The 23,082-nt window shown below is 39.2% G+C and overlaps 1 protein-coding gene across 3 annotated transcripts in view; it reads left to right on the forward strand.

The window, feature by feature from the left end:
• The window catches only part of trappc9 (trafficking protein particle complex subunit 9), a 250,150-nt gene that overhangs the window by 75,090 nt on the left and 151,978 nt on the right, over window positions 1-23,082 (forward strand). For all 3 annotated transcript variants that reach the window (XM_042506368.1, XM_042506370.1, XM_042506369.1), the window contains 2 exons: window positions 2,075-2,227; window positions 15,034-15,152. In XM_042506368.1, the coding sequence (XP_042362302.1) occupies window positions 2,075-2,227; window positions 15,034-15,152 (272 nt within the window). The remainder of the gene's footprint in view (window positions 1-2,074; window positions 2,228-15,033; window positions 15,153-23,082) is intronic.

Consider the following 23,082-nt stretch of genomic DNA (forward strand, 5'->3'; position numbering starts at 1 on the left):
ATTGTTTTTTAACGACATTTCAAAAACATTGATAATGTTTTGCGCAAATCTGTTATGGAAACCCGCCTAGTGGTTTACCATAGAGCTTGCCAAATCTTGATAAATAAGACTGCTGTGATTGCTGCTTAGTTATTTTCCATGGCCTGCTTTGGATTGTTATTGTGAACATTGTTTTGGCACCTGGGAGTCTGACAGTGTTGTGGTCAGATGTGTCTCTTTGACGTTTCGTCTGTCTTTATGCTAATCCATGAGGACTGTTGACACTGTATTGATTGCATCAATTGGACACACCCAGAGCCCTTTGTTCTTTGTTAATTACTTTTTGGTGTGAGGAGAAATTGGCTGTTTGGAAACTACTGAATTTAGTAATTAGTATTACACAATACCACCTGCTATTTCTCTCATTCGTCCTGATTTTGTCCTGACTGGCGCCTGTTTTACATACATGCCTCTCAGCTCCACTGCAATGCCCGAACATTTCATTTCCTAAAAGATGGATTATCGAGGGAGAGTCACAGCCAGAGAGGATGAAAATCTAAAAAAGAGCTCCAGACTGTTTGAAATAGAGATTGTTTCATATCTCTGAAGTAGCACTGACATGATATCTATATTATATTTTCAAGAGTAGGTATGTCTCTGGTTTATACTTAAAATAAGGTATGAAATATGTCTCATCCATCTTTGTGTCTGCCATTTCTTGTCACCTTTAGTTTAGTAGTGAGATGATAATAATACCTGTTGAATTATGAGGTCTAGTGTTGAATATTCAAGTGATTTTTCTTCCCCAGTCCCATTTCTTTTAAATCATTTCCCCATTGCCTCATTTTTTTCTCTCTCTTTTGATTCAGCTCTGAGTTTATGAATATTTAAAGTGGCGCGTTATTCACAAAATCTTTATTTAATGCTGCCTACATTCACATGCTCTTAGAGGATTTTAAAGGCTTTGGTTATGAATCAAGCAGGGACGTGTAAACTGTTGTTCTTTCTGCGAGCTCGCATCTCCCCTTCTGTTCAAATCAGCCTACTTCGCTGTTCCTGCAATCCCTGAGAGCACGATTGGCTCACCTGCACAGACAGAACACATGCTTTATTCAGGTGATGTATCATTCATTGGATGCTCCTGGTTGAAGTGGATGCAGCTGAGTCATTCTTCTCAGGTAGACAGGCTTGGAGGCTCAAATTAGCGAGTCAGGTCTCGTGACAGCTAAAGGACTCGTAGGTATGGGGTCAATCAGCAGCTTTGTTGCTTTGGAAAAGCTTGTTGCAAAAGAGGCATCACAGTAGCACCAGTTTCCTTTGTGATGAGCAGCAGGTACAGTGACATGCCCGTCTCCTTTGCTTTGCGTTTCATTGTGCAAAAATGATACACAGGCAGTCGCCAGTGACTCAAACTAAATCTCTCTGTGCTCAATGCTCATGGCCCAGTCGTTCAAAAGTAATCTGATCCGATTTCAGCTAGATTGAATCAAATCTTGAAAATGGGTTCTTCAAAAGAAAATAAGGATTCTGAAATTGGATAAGATCATGTAATGCAATCATATGATGCGTTCACATGCTCCTCAGAAATATTCCATTTACCATTTTTACGAGTTACTAGCACATGAGCTGCCCTCCAAAGCTGTAGTTACAAGTGGGAAATTGGGAGATTTCGAGATGCAGTAATTACTTTAATTTTAGTCCTTTCTTGGAATTGCAACCCCTCATGCTGCTGTCTGTCTCTTCATAAAAGAAAAACAAAACAAAACAAAAAACGCTTTAAGTGACCCCACACTTGTTATTCTACCGGTATTTGTAATATAGCAGAGCACTGGTAATCTGGATTTGATTATCTTGAAAAATTTGGATCAGTGAAATAATGTTGCTTTGAAAAACTGGTACAAGCACAGCCTTATCATTTTTTTCCTTGTCCAAAAGTATTTGGATCCAAAAATGTTAAAACAAGCTTGGCAAGTCTTGTCATCTTTTTTCCCCCAGCAGTAATCACACCCCCAAAAGTGCTTTATTTATTTTCCAAAATCTGTTTTATTTCATTTGTTTGTTTTTAATTACCTTTATCTCCCTTTTGTGTGTGCAGAGAAGGTGTTTGGGGAGTTTCTGAGCTGGGAGCTGGAGGATGCTTTGTCTCACCTGCCGCTAAAGCCTGGTCAGGCTGTGACTCTGACTGTCAACATCAAAGTCAAGCTGGACTTCTCTGGTCAGGAGAACCTACTGCAGGACCTCAATGATGGTGAGTGGACACAGATTGGTAAAGCTGCTGAGTCATGCAAGAGGTTATTAAGGAGTAACTAAACCCCTCACTTTTGGCTTGAGCACCTCCTCCCTGGAATGTAAAAAATGTCTCAAAAATGGGCAGGGCTGGAAGGAGGGGCTAAGATATGCCCAGTCACCTAAATCGTGCTGCCTCTTGATCCACAGCATCTCACTGCCCCCCTGCACATATAGTAATTTGTTGGTGAGAGGGCGGTGACGGGACGCAGACAGGGGGCTTGACTGGTGATGAAAGCAGGCTCCTGGTATCAGCCAATAGCAAAATTCAATTGTTGTAGCAGGTTTCAACCACTAGAGGGCAGTCACTTTGCATATTTATACACAATATGTAGAGTTTTGATGCTTCACACTCAAATGAGTTCGACCTGAATTAATCAACAACGCTGCTAAATATCAACTGAATAAAGTGGTTCGGGGATGCAGTTAATGTTAAATGAAGAAATTGTTATTCTTACTTACTTAGCTAATATTATAACCCACATTCCAAGAAAGTTGCAAGATGGTAATAAGTGAAATGAATGATTTGAAAATACTTTTTGACCTATATTATTACAAAGAGAAGATATTTAATGTTCAGACTGATAGACTTTAATATTTTGTGGAAATAATAAGTGTAATATCTATGATATTTTGCATCAATGAAAAAAAAAATTCTTTATTTGTCTTAAGGGGGATTGGAATAATAACTGTGCAGCTGAGGTTGTGCACATGTTGGATGCAGAAATGAGTGTTGTGTCGCTGTACATGGAGCATTGTGTGTTACAGGGATTGTGTGCCTTGTTAAAGATTCAGCAGTAATAGGAGCTAGGTCTCAAGGTCTGTACACCTCCATTTCTCTTCCAGCTTCTGGCTACCTCACTTCAACTGTCGAATTTCCTCCCTTCTAATTCTTATTCCTGGTTAAAAAGAAATAGTCTGACCTTCTCCCCCCACCTCAGAGCTCATTCATTGTGTTCTTTCTCCAGTCTTTCTCATAGCTCATGCTCAGCCTCCTTTCTTCCCTGTCTGGCTCCCAGCCTCTCTACCTCCTTCTTCAAAATGTTGAACCCTTTCACCACAGACTCTATGGGCTGATAAATATTAATAAGCGATCAATATTGGCCTGCTCCTGCACCGGCAGATACTTTGTGTGCGTATGTGGATTTAGATGACTGAGAAAGGAAATACATATGACGCTGCATGTTTATCTCAGTCTCAGTGCCGCTCGCCTCATGAGGTCATTTAAGCGATACTGTTTTAATGTTTTAATTAGCTGAGCAGTAATTGGGGCCCTGAATTGAGGAGATAAGACATGGTTCCGTATGAGCAGCAGCTCTGAATTCAGTTATTATAGTGGTGTTATGGGATGCAGTTTTAGCTTCACACATTTGATGCTATCTACCACTGTAATGCATGAATGAAATCACAATAATAATGTTGTCTTAATATACGGATGAAGTTGTTTGTATAAAGACAGTTGCTTTGCCTTTGTTTTGCTGCTCCAGTGTGCTGGAAGATTACCAAGTTCTGCCATCTTTCCTAATTAAACTTCCTTATTATTTTAGGCACAACTGATGCTTTCAACAACCGCACATGTTCACATATAAATATTGAATGCTGCCACATTGTACCATTAGTAAATCATTAGTTTGTTTGAGGCAACAATATAATAGTAGTCACCTGAGTACCTCCCCTAGATAGACATTTTAAAGTAGGTACTGTAAGGTCAGGCTATTCTCATGCAGCATTTGTAAGTTTTCATAAGAAAACTTGCACGCATCATGGAAACAATGCCAATGGAAAGTCAACTAGGACCCTTTGCCATGATTTACACCAATTCCCTGATGCAACAATGTCACGCAATGGGTGGTGTTTAATGTTATAACCCATAGGTAGTAGGCTTGGTATTACGGTATACCAGAGTATTAAGAAATATAATAATGTTTTGCAATACTGTTATAAATACAGGCACTTTATTAAACTCATTGTATGTAGTGCTAAGCACGCATCATGAGAGCTCAGTATCCAGTCTCTACTTGTGGGACAGGCAGCTGAGATGAAAGACACTGTGACACCTAGTGGTGGAGGGATAAGTTAAAGGACCGTAAACAGCCGGTGGCCAACAATGGCCTGTTTTTTAGATCTCACTTGGCATATTAAGGATTTAGGTGTTGATGCTGTGCAATAACACAGTCATATTCTGCATACCCCTGGTGAACTTTTAGAAAGGTATGAAGCTATGAATTATTACAAACCGCCCAAGCGTAACAGGTAGTGTGAAGAGAAAGGATGTCCATGATTGGTCAAACAAACACAGGACTTTCACTGAGGAGACTGCTGTTTGTATCCCATGTGAAACTGAATGGGCTGTTCTCATGCACTGTTTGTATGTTTTTCAAAGAAAACAAATGCACCAAAATTTGCACTTATCCCATGTAATCATAAGCCAGTAGTAAACCATGTTTTTTGGGACGGCTGTGATCATATGACCAATGTGCGGGAAGGATTAGGAAAAGAAAGTTGTCCCAGGAGGCAGGTTGGTTTGTTGGATGGGTCACAATATACAGGATTTTTCTTCAAGGAGACTGGTGTTCGGAACCATGTGAACTTTGAGTAAACCACAGTAACTGAACTTGTCAAACCTAACCCATGAAACTTCACATTAGATACATAATGGCATTCACAGGGCATAATTTGCAGAATACCATACAAACCGTTATGTGAGCATTTTTGTTGTATATCCTATGAACCATAAGAGGGTACGTTGACCAGGCACAGTTTATGATGCGTGGAACAGCTGACTGTGATGCTACTTGTTTAAAGGAATACTTTAACATTTTTGGGGCCGTTATGTTCTGGTCAGTTGGTCGATTGTTTGGTCGTTATACTCTTGTCCGTGCAATCTCTCATTGGTTGTACAATTGCTGGTGTTACTTTAAAGAAGGCTGTGTGTACACAAAAGTGCTTCTTTATCCAGCTGAAAACACCAGTTGTTGTTCAGCTGTAAATGTTGAAGTCTGTGAAAGGAAAAAAAAAATGCTTAGTGGACACACAACACTAAAAGGAAGAGTGCACTTAGTGAACTTTGGGAGATTTAGCTAACCTAGAGATAACATGCAGAATTTTTTCCCCATCAACCAATCAGCTGGTTGAAGTGTAGGTAGAATTTCAGTTGATCAAGATTTTCTTTGGTTGATTTCAGCGCTAGACATTTTTGGAAGTACGCTTGAGCCGTTCTGCCCAGAGGTGGATCAGAAGATTGATATAACTCTCATGTCTGTGGAGCTGAGCCAAGAGGTGATTACCTTAGCTTCACAGAAAGACTGAAAGCCAAGAGAGGCCACTGGCTCTGTCAAAGAAAAAAAAAAGCCTTCCGGCACCTCCAAAGTTCATTCGTTAACAAATTGTACATTCATAAATCAGAAATATAAAAATGACCAGTCATGGTTTTACAGGAAGTGATGTGCTGGAGCTATTTCTCAGAAACCAGCAGCCAAATGCATTAAGGTTCTTCATGCTTCTTGTCTTGGTAAAAAGCTAGACTAATTGATTTCTGGCAGTAGCTTCATACTGTACTTGGTGTGCAGATGCAAGAGTGATATCAATCCTTTTCTCTAACTCCAAACAAGCATATCTCCCAAGTGTTGAACTGTTGTTTTATTTTTTTTTTTTAAGTTTGTCGCTAAACATGGTTTTGGTCCACAAACAATGCTTTAAATGCCATTGATTATATCTTAATGAAGCTTAGTGGACTGATATAATTTGCTGCTATGTAGTGGTATTTTCAAAATGGCACTAATTAGTACTCTTCATGCAAGGTAAATGCACAATAACAAACATAACAAACACAAACACAAAGAAAGATGAATATCATTGTTCGGTTTTGCCATTTTCTACAATGCACTGCACTGCCTAAGAAAAGGATTCACTAAAGCTATATTACATTGCACATAATATGTTTGCATGGCAATCAATATGCTCAGTGGATTAATGCATTCATTTAATGAGTCCCCACCTTCTGGATACAGTTAATGAACTAAAACCATTTCCATAAAATTACTATTCTTTCTTGAATTTGCATTTCCTGCCACTGGGTCCCATGTGGTAGATTTCTTCACAGCACCAAGGAATGGACAGTAAATGGATGGTAAATGGACTGCTTTTATATAGGGTTTCTATTTAAAGTGCTTTACAATCTGCCTCTCATTCAACCATTCACACACACACTGAAGCATCAACAGCACTGAGCTACAATGCAAAGCACTTGGTCCGACCAGTGGGAGCCATTTGTGGGCTTGGTGTCTTGCTCCAAGACACTTTACCACATAGATAGAAGGAGCTGCCAACTTGTTCAACCCTCTGAGCCACAGCCACCTGTGGGAAGTTTGCTTTAATTATACAACCAGTGAAGAAAAAGTGCTGCTTTTCTTGCAAAAACAGCAATAAAACATTTATTTATCACAAAGTCTAACAGTGGTTGGTAACTGTTAAGGCCCTGACACACCAAGCTGATGTTTGACGTATGGTCAACACTGGGCCATTGCTAAAGGCTTATCGCCCTAGTTGCCGCTGTGTGTCCAATACCACTGGCCGTTGTCGGCTCTGGTTGGCCCTTTTTTTCAGCCGCTTCAGCATGTTGAATCTGCGTCGGAAGTGAGGAACGTAAACAAAGAGCTAAAGTCAAGAGAGAGCAATGTTGAATACACACTTGTGATAAGGTAGGATAAGATGATACTTAATTGTCCGTTTTCACAGAAATTTGTCTTCTGTCCTCAAGCTCTCAACAATCAACAGATTAGCAAAAAAACAATGAATAACACATTAAAAATTAAAAATAGATGCATAAACATCAGGTGAGATTGTTTTTCTTTAGCCATTGAGCTCCCTTAGCAGAAAGTTGTCCTGCTGGTTTGTGCTGTTCACTGGGGCACAGTAAATAAAGTTTGATCTTTCAACATTACATTGTTGGGTTGTTAGGTTATTGTGCTAATGGGCTAACTAGTGTCATAGCGGTCTTCCAGTTTCCCTTTTTGAATGACGATTACAGAAGACCGAAATCTGCTGATATGGAGTTATTTTGTCTCACACAGGCGCAGAATGTTGGCGGTTTTTGGCGGCTGATGTGTTCAAGTGCAACTTTTTGGCTGAGACACAGTTGTCTTTCGTTGCCTCTCTTGATCACATAAAAGCTACTAGTTTTTTTTCCGTTTTCGCCAAACACAGAGAGTGTCATCAGTGTAATTTGACCTTATTGCTCATTTTTAACAAATATTAAGTTCTATTTTGGAAAGATTTCACTTTTTCATTTTTGGTTTGTATTTCCATCGCAATTTTCATTTAAAAGGAGATTAAAAAAGGTCTCAAATAGGTACAAATTTAACTTGTTTATACTTGTAGACACCCTGGAATGATTATGAAAGTATGTTTTTGAAGGAATACTTTACCATTTTGGGAAATGTGCCTAATCCTACCTCCGGCATGTCTATATGCTAAATGAAACCAGATCCAGCAGAGGATTAGTTTAACTCAGAACATAAATTACTACATGCTATAAATGCTCATATTTACATTTCTTATTGTGTATTAATTAAAAAAACAAATAAACATGCTAAATAAATTTAGAGGAGTTGGTAGACAGATACTTCAGTAATAAGGCTAACCCAAGCTAAGCTAAAATAAACCACACATGACCAAAGACCAGTGATAAACCGTGTGTGTGTGTGTGTGTGTGTGTGTGTGGGTGTGTGTGCGTGCGTGTGTGTGTGTTACCGTGTGTGTGTGCGTGCGTGTGTGTATGTTACCTGGTTAGTCTGTTCATTTCAAAGAAAGGAGTCAATGTGAGTACAAATTATGATCAATTATTTTACCCCATAATTACTTAAGTAAATATTGGACCCATTTTCCACAACTCCAAAAAATTCTTATCCAAAAATCTGCAGTTTTTCTCAAAGAAAAACACAGTTAAAACTTTGTTCAAACTTCTGTTTCTGTTTTAGCAACACACTTGAGATCTGGCAACAATTGACATGATCTCAAAATCAGATATTAAGCTAGCAAATACTAAATAAGAGGCAAAATAAGGAACAAACGTTACATTTGTATTGTATTTTGTGCTGTATTGTTTCAATCCATTCTCACATCATTCATAACACTTTAAAATGAGGTGGGGTTATGCATAGGAGAGACGCCCACGCCTAAAGAGACAGAAAGTGCATACTGGTCAATATTTCATTGGTGCAGCTTGTACTAAGTTATCTTTTGTTATAGAGTATCTTCGACATGACAACTGCTCTAAATAATGACGTCAAACGTGGCTGCGGCCTTCTTTGTTTACAGCAATTATAACCACAAATCAATTTTTGATAAGATATTGAAATTTGAAAATGCCACAATAAAGACCTTGGATTGGCCCATTATTTCAGACCAATTTAATTGAAATCTGTTGCTGTTATAGATATTCATTGTCCTTGGTAGCATCGGGTAGGTCAAAACAATCAGCACCGAATGAAAAAAAATCTTAGTCAAAAATGTATTCAGATCAGCTGCTTCCATCCTGCCATGGAAAAAGCTGACAATGATTGTGAATATGTGGATGAATATGAATGAAGTTCTCCTCTTTGCCCAGGTGAAAAGATCCACACTCTTTTTCTGCCTCTGCGTTCCTCTTTCACGCCTTCTCTCTTCCAAGCTCCACAGCCTGAGGATAAATGATTGCTCACAGCTTGTGGAGTGTGTGTCTTAGTCTCTGTGATGTGTCTGCTGCTGGTACATTGTGTTAACATCAGCACTTCTCTATATTAAATATATCTATAAACTTAGATGTCTGGCAGCCCTCATGTGACCAAGGTTCCGATTTGACTGTTTGTCGTGCTGAACTGAAGGTGGGAATTAGTTTGTTCCTGACTCACACCTGTGAGAAAGTCGACAGTGAGATTACATATCAGCAGTGAATCATCGCTAATTATGTGCTATTTATTGATCGGCCTTTATTTGTATGCACATCCGTCAGCTTAAACTGGGATGCTGTCTGGAAATTCTGCAGCAGATGTCTTTTGTGTTTCAGCTGAGGCAAAAGTGGCAGCAGACAAGGCCACAGGAAACAGTTCAGGGGGAGCATTCAAAACAGGCCGAGCCTCATTGATTTATCCTCAGACGAGTTTGTCCCTCACTTTGGGTCCAGCTTGGGACCATGACACCATAACTCAGGATCATATGGGAGTGATGTCATCGCTAATGGGCCTTGACTTAGCGAGCGTTATTGTATTAAATGGTGTGAGTGTTGTGCCCTAATGACAGTGCCACGCATTACATTAATGTTGACTTTGAAGACAACAACACATAGTAAAAGTCTGCATCAAAGTAAGGAGATAAAAGAAACATGTTGTACCAACCAACAGTGTGAATTAAAGGACAAACGAAAAGGAAGAAACATATAGAAACTCAGAAAAAGAGTATGGCTGCTGTCCTAAATGTCTAGTTTTGGGCTTGTAGCAGTAAATAGTTCATTTTAGCTAAGCAATAGCTTTTACTTCTGGCGATTACATTTAAGCTTCGAAAATCAAAACATGTAAGTGTGTTTGTTTACCACTTAACTTATTTTCTGAGATGATCCAAAATGCAATGGAAAAATCCTGTCTTTTTCCCAGCCTTTTGATAAGGCAACCAGAGAAGTTGGCCTACAGAGAAAAGTCATCTCTGGGGAACTCTATGTGTGCTTGTGACTGGAGGAGAGTATTACCCAGACTGTCCAGAAAAGGGCTGAGTTTGTGCTTATTGAACTACGGCTGTGATATTGTAAGCTTTGTTATGGATAGTTGTTAGCTGGCTCTCCGTACTGTTGTTGTTGCGCACTGTAGTAGTTAAGTGACAAGTTGATATTCTCGTAGGATTTTTGGCAGTTACCAAACAGCTCCATGTGCATTACCACCACCCGTTGGCCAGAGCCTGACTTGCATGTAGCAAACTAGAAATGCACATAATTAATTGCTAATTAAAGTGAACTAAATTTGATCTGGATTTTATCTGTTTATCTCTTGATGTTTATTGCAATATAATACTGGTGCTTTCCATACTATTTTAATAGAAAATGAAGTGGTGTTTTTCCAGGTTGTTGGAAATAAACTGTAGAATTGAGCAGTGATGGCCACCATGGCTGAACAGACAAAGATAAGAGTACAACATACAGGAGCCTAAGTAAACCTAATTAACAGAAAATCAAAGGGGAAAAGACCACAGCGCCGGACACTGTTTGACAGGTGATCTCTCAGCCGGACAGCTAACAAACAACACAGCAGTGACTGCTTATCACAAGACGACCTCAGACAACGTGCGGAGGCCTGTATGTTATTGAAGCCAAGGCAGACAATACATTGGTATGTGAAAAAATACTAAAACCATGTAGCAGAAAATAAATAGCACTTCTATCGTCGACTAAACGCCATGTGAATTTCTGCCTGCCACACATTTGTTAGTGCTGTTAAAACAAAGCAGCTGTTTGTCGATGACTTTAATGGAGCGTCCAGACAGACTGAAATGGCTTTCTGTAATGATGGTAATCATTTGTTCAGATCTTTGTATATTACCTAACAGATTTCTGCTCATCCCCCAGACCCCCCCCCCCCCCCCTTCTCTCTGCAAGGCTGATACAAGTGTAATGATGCTCTTACAGTCTCAGTGTTGCGTGTCGGCTCAGAATAACTGTGGCGCTCTAAAGTTTGCGCTGTGATATCTTGTTTTGTCAGCGTTTAAATTGGACTAATGATGTATTAGATGCCCTGAAATAACACAAAGCTACAGAATCTGTTAAAGTGGCTTCACTTACAGTTATGAAACCTTTACTTGTCCATCTTTACTGGATGTAGTGCTTGTTAAATGAGGTTTAGGTCTAGCAGTGTTTTATATGCATTTATTTTCTCTTCCCTTAACAGGATATTGAACAGGGTTTTTAATGTTTACACTGTAACAAGTCATATTTTACATATTTACTAGATATGGTTGTCTTCCAGGAAAAGGGCTCATAAAAGTGAGCACACCTGACACCGTAGAGATCCTCTGTATCATATTAGGCATCACACATGTGCTAATGCTAAAATCTACCCAATCATCTCTGTTCTCCCCAAACTCAGGCAGCAAGGTGATAGAAATGCTGAGCTCATCCGATTCTCCCCCAGACGGTTAGACACAGACCGAGACAGATACTGATTGGAAGGAGGGGATAAAGGAGGGGGATGATTGTGAACAATGCCACCGTTAATCACGGTGCCCATTACTCACACAGTCTCTTTGCCACAGGACACAACGAGTCATGTGTATCTCCTGAAACAGGCCGCGGACCCATAATGAAAGATGCAGTTCATAAAGTCAAGCTTTTTTTTGGTTCCTTTCCCTTTCTGCCACTCCGAGTCTATGTCTAGATGCACGTCTAATCTGTTGAACAGTAGGATACGGAGATTGAGGCAATAACAAGAGGAGATTGTCCTCATCGGGGCAGTGACAGCAGTCGCTACGGACAAGTTTCACACAGTTCAGACGCCTATATGCCGTGCCATTTTTGGAGTCCCAGATGAAAGCTGACGATCGTGAGTGAAATGTGGTGAAATTAAATCAGACGTGGTGGCTCCAGATTATACTGTCTACAAAGGCAGGTTGCAAGTTGCTGAACAATGATCCGATCCGTGCCAAAAATCTGAAGTTTCTTCAATATTTTGCTAACCAAATCTTGATTTATTTTCCTTCAATCTATCCCCAGCCTCTCCTGTTCACATGTCAAAGTGTCCTTGAGCAAAAATTTAAACCCCAAGTAGCCCCCATTGAATGTGCATGTAGGAGAATGTACTTAATGAATAAAATGTGAATCAAAAGACCCTGTTAACTGGTCACAATTCTCTCACACGAGCTGATAGATTGGTACAGGTGGGAAGAACACACCACACGGGGAGTTTCAGTTCTGGAAATGATCAGAAAGTGTCCAATCCCTTACTTACCTCAACTAAAGAAAGAACCAGGCCTTTATGTGAGATTATTATTGGAGACAGCACAACACATGCAAAGGTAGGCAGAGCCCGAAGCAACCGTGTATTCAAGCAGACTGTTTTTATTTATTTGATAGAAGAAAAATGCAAGAAGAAGAATGCTCACTCTAGTTATGTATGACTGTCTGGCGCTTTGTTCCAGGCTGGTAGCACCCCAAAGACATAGCCGAGATTTATTAAAAAGGAATGAGTCGAGCCTACGCTTTTCTTTATTTTGCCTAATATAAGAGACACGCCTTTATTTACACATCTTTATTCACAATTTTCTCTGTCTTGCGGTTTATTATTTTACTGAGAAGAGTCTTTGTTTTTCTGATCTTCTGCAGCTTGCTGTATTAATTTGCTGTTCCTGCAGTTAATACAAATTCAACACTTCCTTCGTGTTTACCTGCTGTCATGGTAAATTTAGCATAATCCACATTTTCACAGCTTTAATTCCACCGGCACAACAACATATTCATTCCAAACACACCACATTCTTGCTCTGACTTTTTCTTTTAAGCAGAAACACTCAAACTCCAATCTTGCATGTTGGTGTCAGTTTGATCGGCTGTGTAAATATGTCTGTCTGTCTCCACTGAGCCCAATTGCCTGAGCTTAAGCAGAGAGCAGTAATTTCCCCTCTCTTAGGGGGAAATTGCAGGGCTTTGCATCCCACTGACGTCAGAGAGCGATATGATTCCTTTGACGTCAGAGTGTGGGCTCAGGGCGTCATTTTTTGAAAGAATTGTCTGTGAGATTGAAAGCAGCAGCAGCCCCTGTGGTTCTGTCTAACACAGCTGCAGATAGTGCAGCTGTGTCCAGACCGCTTCCATCAAGGTCATGAATATACAATCATTCATTTTGTTCTTCACATGCTTATTGTAGCATCACGAGTCCAATGATCTCAAATGTTCTATCATTTTCAAATATTAAAAAATTATTGCTTTTAGTGCAATTACTAGAGCATTAGTGGGAGCCAAGTATGATATTTGCAGTCTAACAAGACAAAGTGACTACAGTATAATTGTGATAAAGTGCACTGATATTATTAGTATCATCATCATCACACACACACGGTCTGTATACATGTGTATTAATACCGGTGAGGGTAGAGAAAATACTGTCAGTGAAATGCAATATGGGTTTACCTCACATTTATTCATTTGTGGTGGCCTGGTACAATGAAGCATCTGCTGCCACGAATATATTTTCTATTTTTGGAGTTGGACCGTTCATCAGGAGCTTTGTTAAAATATATACTGTTTGCTTATGCATCGTACCTCTCGTTGCAGAATATATTATGGGCACAGATGGAGCAGCAGAAACTGAAACTTAGCTGTTCGGTCTGCTGGGTCTAAAAGTTTGCATTCACTCACAGTAGCTGCTCCTCTCATCCACTGATTTGATCTGATCAGCTGGGAATGGATTGACAGATCAATTATCCATTCTGTGAGTCACAAACTGCTGCTGAGGAAAAAAAGAACTCATGGAGAACTCTGCCCGCTCTGTGTTCACAGACCTGCAAAAAAAGGGAGACATAGAATGATACAAAGGGACGCACATGCATTTAAAGTAAAAAAAGAAAAAGTACTTACAATTACTTAAAAAAAAAAGATCAAAATGACAATTAGTGAAACAAAATTATGCAGGAAATGTCAGCTATAGTTTTTGATGAAAGAAAAATAGGGCAGGGCTGGCTGAAGGGTGTTCAATTAAAGTAAAGAAGCCATGGTAAAATTAAGATTTTCTTTTCTCTTGTGTGGACCCATACTGTTTGTAGTTTCAGCAGTTAAGTATGCCAGAAATGGCAACAAAGTTTTTTTTAACCACTTGAATCACTACGCTAATATGGATGTGGTGGATTGACCAGCAAACTACAACAATATATAGTTTAACTACAAGTTTAATTACATGTAGTTCACTACAAAATTAAATGTGAATTCATCTTTTTCAAATGATATGTTTCACTTTGACAAGTACAAAGGATTTGAGTATGAGCAATATCTGATGAGTTTGGTAATCTCAGTGCTAGCAAACCCCTAACAGACATTATAGCTTAATGAGCTAATAGCCATTGCGACATTTGTAGCATTTGAGCACATAAACATTCCTCACACAAAGGCTTAAAAAACAGCACCCTACAATCTCTTTTGATACTAACCCATGCTGTTTCTGCTTGTGGAGAATTCCAAACTCCGACAGGCCTACTGTGCTCAGTTGCAGTTGCTATGAAATGATTGGACAATCGCTGTTCAGGGGTGATGTCTAACAAGTGGTCATTTTAGTGCACTCTACATATCACAGCCATAGATTGCCAAAATAAAGATCCAATCTAAAACCCATTTGACACAGTTGAGCACAACAAACAATTAGAAATATTAATATACAATACAATATAATTTAACAACAATAACCTTTGATTATTTTTAAACAAAAGTTTTAAGCCTGGACCTGTTTGCTGGGGATGATCAAGTAATTGTGAGGAACATGGCTCTTCTGGGGAGTGTGGGAAACGTAAGAATAACTAACTAACAAAAGACAGATGAGAGAAAGTGAAAACATTAAAGAGTAATTGAAACAATTCATCACACAGTAACAATCATAAAATTGTTGATGTCTGACAATGGGAGACTGCTGAATACCCTGATAGCTGTTGTTTAACCCTCTGGTGTCACTATGGACAAAAATGTCCATAGTGACACCAGAGGGTTAATGATACTGTTGTCTCTGCACCCTTTTTGCTGACTGTGTGATACTGTGTGATGTCTTTCAGATGGGATCAGTGTGACGGGCCTGCCCATCTCCAGTCCGCTGCGCCAAGTCCTCAAACCCAGGGCCGAGACCAAGACTGTTGGCAGTGAGTCTGGCAAGGCAGAGTACTGCCACATTAAGGTAAAGTTTATAACTCTATTGTTTTGCTCAGTCATTGATTAAGATGCAAGCAGTTGGAGTTTTTGTTTTTGTTTTTCCTGGCTTGCACCAAAGTTTCTCACTGCAGCTTTTCTGCAGGTAATGAATATCTCAGCAGGCTTGGGCAGTTTGGTATGTAATACTTCATACCTTCATTACTTCCTGAAATTTCACCGGGGTATTCAGTATATGACGGTGTAAATGTGCGGCACTAACACCCCCAGGCGGAGAGTGCACTACTTTCTTTCAGTTTTTCAGACTAATAAATACACATTAGAAACCCACAAAATGTGAAGAAAAGTAAGTAATATTCTCACACCTATTTCAACAGTAAACAGAGAAATACAGCTGTAGACCTTTTTAATTCAAGTTTCTCTTGATCATGGCAGACTGATGAGGCTTAAACTCATAAAACACACTGCTTTCAAACTTTTGTAGCTGTCTGGCAAAAGGTTGAGTGGGGTTAAATGTTTTTGCCTATTGTTTACCTTTTTTTCTTTTTAAGCAGAAAAATACAAGCTTACACCATCCAAGTCTGCCTCTTTTACAGAGCTAACACTAACGTTAACTTTATTGCCTTGTCTTATCGTAAAACACACTTTGTTCGAACTTAACAGAAACAAAATAAACAATGAACAATCAACAATCACCAGCTCCAGTTTGGTCAAAATAAATCCTTAATTCACCAAGTTAGATGTAAAAAAACATTTTGTTATTCCCGGTCTCTCCCTGCCTGCTGGCTGCCAGCTGTTTACAATTCTGTAACTTCTCCCTCGACCACTAGGTGTCAGCTTAGCCGCATGTTCCACGAGCAGAGACCGGAGACTGAGCTCTGGTGGTGCATGCTGTGCACTACATACAATGAGTTTAAAAGAAAGAGGAGCAGTTGTATTTATGATGGTGTTAAAAAAAACATACCTTCTGTTTTTTTTTTAAATACCCTGTTATACCATAATACCGTGATACTGCCCGAGCAGGTTGGGATATTTAACCCCCTCACTTTCTCTTTCTCTTTCTCTTTCTCGCTCTCTTTCTCTTATCAACAAGCACACTGTGTACAGGCCATGCACATCTTCTCAAAAAGTTAAAACCATAGAATCAGGTACCACCAAACTTCTGCTTTTGCTACAGAAAGTGTTTATTTGGCTGGTTTCTCACCTTGGCTACAGATGCACTCTGCTCTTTGAATCAGGACTCAGAGCTCCACCATAGGCATAGAAATGAGAAACAAAAGTGTTTGTGTGAAACCGCAAAGAAAGCAAAGGGGAAAACAAAAAATGTGTGACAGGGAAGGGAAAAAGGCGAGAGAATGCAGTAGATTGAGCTGATCAGCAGGGGAGAAGGGTTTGTTGAGGACTGGAAATGGGTGGGCTGACAGAGTCTACCTGCTGAGGGTCATCCGGAGCACAGCAGCCACACCAACTGGGAGTGAGGTGGCTGCATTTTCTTACCTTTAAAACAAAAAAAACAGAGGTACCCCTTTCTCTCCTTTGTGAATCATCAGGAGAGAAAACAGCATTGATGTGTAGCGTTCTGATGTGCTGCCAGACAAAGCAAACTTTTGTGACTTTCTTTAGAGGAGTTTGACAGGATGATGACTAATGGTAGAGAGAATACAGGAGGATCTTAGCTGTTCGTGGTCAAAGAAGGCTGAGTCAGTGACAGGTTTTTACCATTTCACATTGGTTATGCATATTATATACAACATAATATTTATATATTTTATATAAAACATAAAATATATAAATATTATTTAAGTTAAGCTTCCAATAAAATATGAATAACATTTGACTAAAATTAAATGGTAGGTGGACCTGCGCTTTTGTAGTCATTTGCTCATTTTCACACTGTGAATCACATTCACCGATTCACACACACATTTATACACTGATGGCCGAGGCTACCATACAAGGTGCCACCTGCTACCCAGTTTTTAACCATTCATACACACTCAAACACCTTCCAGTTATAGGATGACCCGCTCTAGCACCTGAACCACAGCTGCCATGAATGAAATCATAAAAACACAATTTATTCTACTTTAAAAAAAAAAAACCCAAAAAGAGTTTTTTTCATTTTGTCTGTAATACCACCTCATGCAAGTGTAAAAACGTTTTTGCGATAAATGAGAGTTGTTTTTTTTATATTGATGTGTTTCCATTAGGTGTATTTTATATTCGTAATTTCCATTTGCGCAATTTGAGGGTTAATAGAAACCTGCCCAGTGTGAGACTGAGATCTATGAATGGGATAAAGTATTAGTTTGCATCTCTACTATACTGCCAAATTCTCCTCATGCAGCACACCAATACTGCAGGTAAAAAGCCATTCTTTCCCCTTTGGATTTATTGCATAACCTGTTGGATATCCAATACGTTTGCAGTATGATGGGGGAAAAAAAGAGCCAGCCATTGTTAAAGGCAAGCTGGGCATTTTGATCAGTGGTTCGGCTTATTAGAGGCAGCGTTTGAATGGCAGCTCTGACTTTCAGAGCAGTATATATGGTGCTGAAACCACGGTTAAAGTAAAGCCAATTACACAAGGACTCTCGTCCTGCCAGCAGTCTGCTCAAAAACACGTTGTGAGGATATGAGCGCCTTCTCCTTTGATTTTGTAGATGTGCTGTCGGACATACAGTAGACACCAGGGTGATTCATTTCACTGCATGCTACAACAAAAGCCTGAGCACTGATTTGCCTGTACAGTGTAGTAAATGTATTCTGGGTTTCCAGCTGCATGACTCATACTTGTTAGGGGCTGTATTGTTCTCAGCAGTTTGTCTCAAACCCACAGCAACCAGTTGACGCATGGTGACGTAGAAAGGGGGACAATGTACAATGATATTTAACCCTTTAAAACCTGAGCAAATTGACTTGATTTCTCACAAAAAAAACACGGAATAAAGAAATGGGTAACTGAAAAAGAAATGGCCCAAAAATTAGTAAAAATCTACAAGAAAATTACATAAACAAAAAATCTACAAAGAACAAAAACAGGCAATAACCTGGAAAAGTGGTTAATAATAATAATTCTGTAACTTAATTTTAAATATATAATTATTATGATTATAAATTAGTTTCTTGTTTTTTTTTCCCTAGTTATTTGGTAATTTTTCAAATGATTCTGTCTTTTTAAAGCTATTTTAGAGATATTTAATTCCATTTTACAATGTTTTTGACAGAAATCAAACCAATATGCTCACGTTTCAAAGGTTAACATAATTATGAGCGTCTTAACACAGCATGTCGATCCAGGTTTCAAAGGGTTAAAGTAAATCATAAGTTATGCAATGCACTTAGTTTGATGATGTTTGCTTAAGAAATAAAAACTTACAATAAAAGAGTAAAGAGATAAGATATAAAAGGTAAAAAAATAAATAAATAAAAAACTAAGAATCACCATTAATATCAAATAACAAAAGTGACAAAAATCACAGCAGCTAGGAAAGCAAAAACTAGAAGTTAGTATAAACCTGAATCTTCTAAGCAGAATCAGTGGCTTGATGTCATACAGAAAGTATGGACTACAGGAAGAGCGTTTATTGTGTTAGGTTTGAGGGAAGATTTGTTTGCAAAGAAGTGGATACTCTACCTCGATAAAATACAAGGACAATGGCTCAAATCTTGTGTTAATCTCTAATGCAGCTTTTTTTATTATCTCTCCCACCAGCTCTGTTTTTGTCTTTTTCCCTTTTCTGTTCTTTTTCTCTTAGCTTAAATGGTTTACAATCCGGTCAACATTTGTAGCTTGACATATGTATGTGTAAATAAAATGAAAACTAAAATATATTTTTTAAAAGAAGACAAGATTTTTTTGTGTTTTTTTAAATGATGATTTTTCAAAATAAACAGTACATTGTACAAGTAGGTTAAGAACACAGAAAAGTGATCAATTCAGTAAGATGTCTGAAACAACTTCGAGTACACAATAAGAAATTAATAATTAAAAAAAAACCAAACCAACAACATAAAACAAAAACAATAATACAAATAACATAAATTGCACAAGGTAGATTTAAACCAATACAAATACACCTTATTTCTTTTATTTGTTTATTTGTTTTCCAATTATTTGAAAGGTCTTTATAGTGTTTTTGTTTGTTTTTATCCTAGAAATAGAATCAGATATATTGTAATTTAATATGAAACAAATAGATATTGGGCATAATTTGAAGCACTTCAGCTTTGTGAATGTGATATTTGATAGGACACATTTGAGAACATCGTCAGTAGGTGCAGACAAGAGGTGCAAAGATCAGAAGATCATTTAAAGTTATACAAAATCCATTGTAAAAATATAAAATATATAAATAGTGTAAAATTTGCAGTCATTAGTGAGTAAAGTAGACAGTGTAAAAAAAAAAGGAACGTTTTTAGCTTTGACAGAAGTGGTCGGAGTCGAGGCTAACATCATCTGGGAACTTATTCCAGAGGTGATTTTACAGAATCATCCAATATTGACACTCATGTTTCTTGGCTGGTTGTCTCTTGAAGGCTGATTAGTCCGTTCCAGCAACACTTCTCTTCCATATTTCTTCGTTATCTCACCTGTCTTTGTCTTCTCCTCCTGTGTTGATAGAGTCGCATTTATGGCAAAAGCGACTTCATCCTCAGACAGTTTCCTAACAAGCCTTCTTCCTGATTCAATTTATAACAGGAAGTGCCTTCTCCCAGTCCTCTTACTGCTACATTTTTCTGCTGTTTCTCTGCATATGTTACAGTGCTTATAGGCCTAGTGCTATATGGACGTTTATTTGTTAGTGTGTGCGTGAGAAAATGAGAGAGAGTGTGTATTAGCTGCTAATAAATGAATTTGGCCGGGAGGATGAATGGACAGATGAACAGGAAATTGAAAACCTGCTAGCCAACCTGGCAGGGTGTTTCCTGCATATCTGAATCTTACACTGGCCAATCAAGTTAGAATTTGGCCATTTTTTTTGACTGCCTGTGTAATTTTTTTTCCCATGTTTTGTGTATGTGATCTCCTCTTTTGACGCTGGCATGTCAAGCTCGCAGACTATGAGTGCGATCAATCACGTCTGATCTGTAATCAGCACGGGAGGATTCAACATGTTTATCTCCCTGACCTTTCACGGCTCAATCTTACCCGTTTTTTTTCCCCCTCCCACCAAATTTTGAACACCCTGCAGGCATGAGAAATGTGTGCACTGTCAGGGTGAGATGGATCCAGCGCAGGTGAAAGAGGTCCGGCCGCTCGGACGTGTCGGTTTTGCTGATTATTTACACATTTTCAATGACTCAACCCCTCGAGGAGAGTTAGGGCACTTTCAGAAATTCTTTGACACTGTCGTTTTAGTCCTTTCACCTCATCACCGTGGCTTTGTGCCTCATTCCACCTGCCCTACCTTAGCAGGATCGCGCCACCTCTTCAAGCTCTGCTGTGGTTTGACTGTGTGCAGAAAAGTCTAGTCCCCATTGGTGTATCTGTGCACGTAACTGAGACTGCAGCAGATGCAGAGTTTTACGGGGATTTGGACCCCCCAACTCCATCTGCTGGGGATTTATGTGAGGGCTGACATGAGTGACAGGCTGCGAGTAAGAGAATAAAATAAGGGGGCATACAGTTATCCTACCTCTGTGATTGCCCATGAGTCACTGTAATACTGGCTGGCGTGCACTCCACAGCCTTCCCGTGAACCTATCTTCACCAGACAGATGTCATCGAGGGCATTTCAAGCCATGATACAGGAAGCATCAGGCCCCCTCAGACACGGCCAGCGATTATCTTCATAACGCCAAATGTCTAGTCTGCTGCAAAGCTGCATCCAGTGCAATTTTGCCTCCCTCTTCATAACGCTATGTTATTGTAAAATAGAAATCGAATAGAGATGTAGCGTGTGTGTTCCTCTGACGCTTGGGGTGCAAACAGTGCTAGAGAGAGCAGGCTGTTAGCAGGCTTCCTCCTGCCAGCATCAGCGCTTTCGGAGTGCACAATTTTCTATATGACGTGCACCTCTTAACCCAGCCAAATATGAAATGAAATAGTCCCATTTCAGGTGGTCATTGGTGAGATATTACCCGAGTGGACACTGCAGTAATATCTCTGACAGTGGCTCTCAGAGTGGCTTTCAGAGACACTCAGAGGTCCTTCCAGTTGGTCCTATCGGACCCTTGGAAAATTAACAAATAGTTGCAAATATTTTTTTTGCTTTATTTCTGTTTTATATAATTGGAAATTGTATATTTTTGCGCTGTTGATCGGACAAATCAAGTCATGTGAAGCCTGCTTTGGCTTCGGCAAAATGTGATGGACATATGATTTATTTTTAAATTTTTTTTTTTTACATTTAACCCTGAGGATTTTACACACTTTTCATTCCCCACTTTTTGATCATTTTGTCTGTGTTCTTGCACATGGCATAAAATTTGGCATAATTGTGTGTATTTGTTTAATCTTTGAATTTCTAGCTCAGCTTCTTCAATAAGTCTGTGGAATAAACTGTGGAAGCAAAATTGTAACATTCACATTGTTAAGTGCAAAAAATGAGCCATTGAAATCCATTCAAACTGCAAATTTTGATCTCACAGAATGAAACAATACAACTTATCTGCTACATAACATAGCAGTAAACGTAGTAAAGTAAGATATTTGTGATTTATAGAAACGTACATCTCTTTCAGACAACTGGTTTGTTAGATGAGAAAAGTTCTCTTTTTTTGCTGTTATAATTCAACAATAACTATGACCATCATTAACAACATTATTGGCTCAAAAACTAGAGACAACAACATCAGCATTAGGGGGCAGTGCCCTTTCAGTCATTATAAAGCATGTTCACAATAAAACAAAACATTTTTCATATCTTGGGGAAGGGAAGGAAACCAGGGAGGGGGTTGAGGAGAGCAGTTTGCAACAAGATGCTCAAACAATCTGGCAAAGTTTGGTGATAAAAAAAAAAAAATTGTGGATTGTCAACTTGAGCCACAAGGTTAACATTAAAAAGTCATTTCATCCATAAAAATATTGATCCAGTGCAGCTTTAGATAATCAATCATAAATGATTCAGGTGGTGATTTAAGCAGCTCCCCTTTGAAAATCTCGTTAGAAAGGATTTATCTTTGATGTTTTGTTCAAGCCACCATGGGATTAAAAAGAAAAAAAAAAAAAGGTAAACCGAGCCAAATTTGATTCTCTCTTGTTACCTTTGTGTCGGATTAACACAACGCTAAGTTGCTGTGGCGTCATTTGAAAAAAAAAAAAAGGTTTTATTTGTTTTTAGATTGGCGGTAAACAGAAGTCGCTGCATATATGTCAACATATTAATCTTAAACACGCCGGCGAGGAGATTAGATCACACTTTGGAAAAAAGCCGATGTAAGCATTTCCTTCAGATAAGAAGAGCGTCTGTGGTTGTGTGCAGTGAGAAAGAAACCTGGCCTGGAGACAAGACATACTGCCACACACACACACACACACACACACACACAGTGTCGGGGAGGAGTGTGTGGGGTGCAGTTGGGGGGTTGTTGGGGTGGGCAGAGCTTCTTCAGGGCTAATCAAATCCAGTGGAGACAGAGGCAGCGTCGGCTGCCTGCCAGCCAGCCTGCCTGCTTGCTATTTTTAGAAGCCCAGCCCGGCCGATGGCAGTTCAGCTCTCTTCACAGATACAGATCCCAGCTCGTGATACAGATATTTATAACTGCCACAGCTGTCTGCCCAAGTGTGAAACTCCAGCTGAACAACCAAATGATTTTCTTTTTCTTGGCTCAGGATTAAAGCGGCTCCTTCTTTTGGCTTTTTCAGCAACAACTTTAAGTTCCATTTTGATGTCATTTTGAATGAGTATTGTCTTTCATTGATTGGCTGCTGATACAATAGCCATGGGAGAACAGCAGGGTTTGCAGGTTTCTGCATCATTCCTGAATCCCAGTCATTTCTGCACTAAAATGAT

This window comes from Plectropomus leopardus, chromosome 18 (genome assembly GCF_008729295.1).
Source record: "Plectropomus leopardus isolate mb chromosome 18, YSFRI_Pleo_2.0, whole genome shotgun sequence".
NCBI classification, from domain to species: domain Eukaryota; kingdom Metazoa; phylum Chordata; class Actinopteri; order Perciformes; family Serranidae; genus Plectropomus; species Plectropomus leopardus.